The 2,953-nt window shown below is 63.1% G+C and overlaps 1 protein-coding gene across 1 annotated transcript in view; it reads left to right on the top strand.

Annotated features, from left to right (window-relative positions):
- LOC104491817 (zinc finger protein 710-like) overlaps nt 1–2,900 on the top strand; it is a gene marked incomplete at its 5' end in the record, with an annotated part of 3,369 nt that extends 469 nt beyond the window's left edge. The window contains 5 exon segments of the mRNA XM_010134290.1: nt 2–135; nt 137–265; nt 1,133–1,324; nt 1,755–1,929; nt 2,743–2,900. Coding sequence (XP_010132592.1) covers nt 2–135; nt 137–265; nt 1,133–1,324; nt 1,755–1,929; nt 2,743–2,900 — 788 coding nt within the window.
- Between the last annotated feature and the right edge of the window lie 53 nt (nt 2,901–2,953).

Genomic DNA, 2,953 nt, shown 5'->3' on the forward strand with positions numbered 1-2,953 from the left:
TGCCACGTGTGCGTGGAGTGCGGGCTGGACTTCTCCACGCTCACCCAGCTGAAGCGGCACCTCGCCACGCACCAGGGCCCCACGCTCTACCAGTGACTGGAGTGCAGCAAGACCTTCCACTACCGCAGCCCGCTGAAGAACCACATGCTGAAGCACCCAGAACCACATGCTGAAGCACCAGAACGTGCGGCCCTTCGTCTGCACCGAGTGCGGGATGGAGTTCAGCCAGATCCACCACCTCAAGCAGCACTCGCTCACCCACAAGGTAGGGCGCGGGGCGCGTCGGGCACCCAAGGGTGCTGCCCTTGCCATGCCCAGAGGAGATGCGCCTGCTCTGGGTGAGGGTGCTGCGGGAGAACTGGAGGCAGCTGGTGCGGGTGGGCAGAGGTGCCCGCGGTTGGCATTCGCTGCGGTCAGTGATTAGTGGAAGAGCATCATCATGGGCAGGGGCCGGGACTGCCCAGCCTCCTTCCTCCCTGGGGGTTTCCATCCTCAGGGAGGGGCATCAGGGTGACTTGGAGGACCCCGGCCATGCACTGCCGCAGCCCTTTGGGGTTCTTTGGAGGGTGAGCAGAGCTGGGTCTCAGAGCTGGGTTTACAGTGCCCATCCAGTCCCCCCCCCGCAGCCCATCACCTGCAGCCCACCTCCCACACGCTGCCAGGTGTGCCAGCGCCCTCAAACGCACCCGTGCCGGGTCAGCTGGCCCCCACCCAGCCCCTTCCCGAGGGTGCTGCTCTGCGGAGCTGCCCTTGCTGCTGGGTTGATGACCCCGTACTGGGTTTCCCAGGTGCTACAAATGCATTTCCAGTGCGGGTGAGACGATGGTACCTGGGGGCGAGGCAGGATCCTGCCTGCTGCAGGACCAGCAGCAGGAACTGCCCCGCTGGGCAGTGCAGGGACAGCCCCAGGCTCTCGGTAGTGCCCACTCTGCCCCTGCAGAAGGGGCAGGGCGATGCTCTGAGGAAGGTGCAGACCAGCTAGCTGATGAGGGCGAACCTCCTGCCAGCTCCTGCAGTCCAGCCCGCTGGCAGTCCCCAGCATTCAACTGGGCTCGAGGACCCCATCCATGCCCCTCGGGAAGCACAGGTCCCTGCTCTGCGCCGTGCCCATGGCTCTCCCAACCCCTCGCAGGGCGTGAAGGAGTTCAAGTGCGAGGTGTGCGGGCGGGAGTTCACGCTGCAGGCCAACATGAAGCGGCACATGCTGATCCACACCAGCGTCCGTCCCTACCAGTGCCACATCTGCTTCAAGACCTTTGTGCAGAAGCAGACGCTCAAGACCCACATGATTGTGCACTCACCGGTGAAGCCCTTCAAGTGCAAGGTACCGCCGGGGGTCCGAGGGGGATTAGCGAGTCCAGGGGAGTTGGCACAGGCAGGATAAACTCCAGCGGGGCTGAGTTGAGCCCCAGTCCCAGGAAAGCAGTTTTGCGATGCCTCCCTCTGTTTGCCCGCGCAAACAGCTCGACCGGATGTGTCTGCGTGGAGCTGCGCAGCAGGCAGGGTACGGGCACCACTAATGGGGAAGGAGCATCCGCACCTCCCTGACGAGGGCAAGACGTGCTGGAGCTCCCAGAAATACCAGGGGGTGGGAGGGGGAGCAGCTCTGTGACTCTTGGAAGATGGTGGGGAATGGTGGAGGACTGCCGGGGCAAGGTCTGCTCGGAAAAGCCCACGTCCCTGCGGCAGCAGCGGCTTTGCCGGGGATGGAGGTAGCGGGAGAGCCCTTGCTGACCACAGAACCGCTGCCGCAGGTCTGTGGAAAGTCCTTCAACCGCATGTACAACCTGCTGGGCCACATGCACCTGCACGCCGGGAGCAAGCCCTTCAAGTGTCCCTACTGCTCCAGCAAGTTCAACCTGAAGGGCAACCTCAGCCGGCACATGAAGGTCAAGCACGGGGTGATGGACATCAGCCTGGACAGCCAAGGTGGGTGCGGGCTGGGCACCGAGGTCCCTCCCGAGAGCTCCCGGCTGGGCCACGCCACAGCGGCTCCACAAGCGTCTTTCGTTGAGCTCAGGGTCAGGGGACACCCAAGGGACGTCCTGCTTGTCCTGCCAGCATGCTGTGGTGGCACACGCTGTGTCCCCAGCCAAGCACCCGTCTCCCAGGTGGGAGCTGGATTAAACTTAATAAGCTTGGTACAAATACAAATAAATAAACTTCATAATGAAATAAGGCAAAACAAACAGCGCCTCAGGGAGCCACTGAGGCTTTGGCATGGTTCCAGGACAGTGCCCTCGGGTGCCACAGTGACTGTGATCTTGGTCAAAGGGTTGTGCAGGGTGGGAGAGGTAAATCCTGTGGCTTTTGCCCAGGCTGCCCCCTCTGCACCCACCCACAGGCACCCCGGGGGGAACAGGGATGCTCCTGCCCCAGGTTTCGGCACAGCATGGGTGTAGAATGAGTCCTGTGGCAGGACCCCCCGATGTGATGGAGCTGGAGACGAGCTCTGGGTGTTTCATCCCCTCGGCTTCCCCAGCAGCTCAATTCCCACCTCAGGTGCATCATGAGGGTCCCAGCAGGATCCCCCGTTCCTGCCTGTTTCCTCTCACCTCACACCTGGCCAAGCCTTTGCCGGTGACCTGTCCCTGCTGTGGCGCATGGCTGGGGACCCCCTGAGCCAAGAGCCCCCCATGGTGTCCCAGCCCGAGTTCCTGGGGGGCTTTGGGCCCCAAACACGAGCTGCCGGGGGAGGAGGGTGCTGCTGGCCCTGAGCAGTGTCCCTGTGCTGAATCCTAGATCCCATGATGGAGCTGGCCGGGGCCGACCACGCTGAGCTGGATGGGCAGCAGGAGATGGACGACTTCGAGGAGGAGAACTCTTACGGCTACGGGGGGGTGGGCAACCCGCCAGACGAGCACGCCATGAAGGAGATGGCCTATTACAACATGTTGTAGCTGCACTTGGAGGAGGCTGCCGGGGACTTTGCGTGGTGAGAGGAGCCGCTGCC

The sequence above is a fragment of the Buceros rhinoceros genome, unplaced genomic scaffold (genome assembly GCF_000710305.1).
Source record: "Buceros rhinoceros silvestris isolate BGI_N320 unplaced genomic scaffold, ASM71030v1 scaffold26384, whole genome shotgun sequence".
NCBI classification, from domain to species: domain Eukaryota; kingdom Metazoa; phylum Chordata; class Aves; order Bucerotiformes; family Bucerotidae; genus Buceros; species Buceros rhinoceros.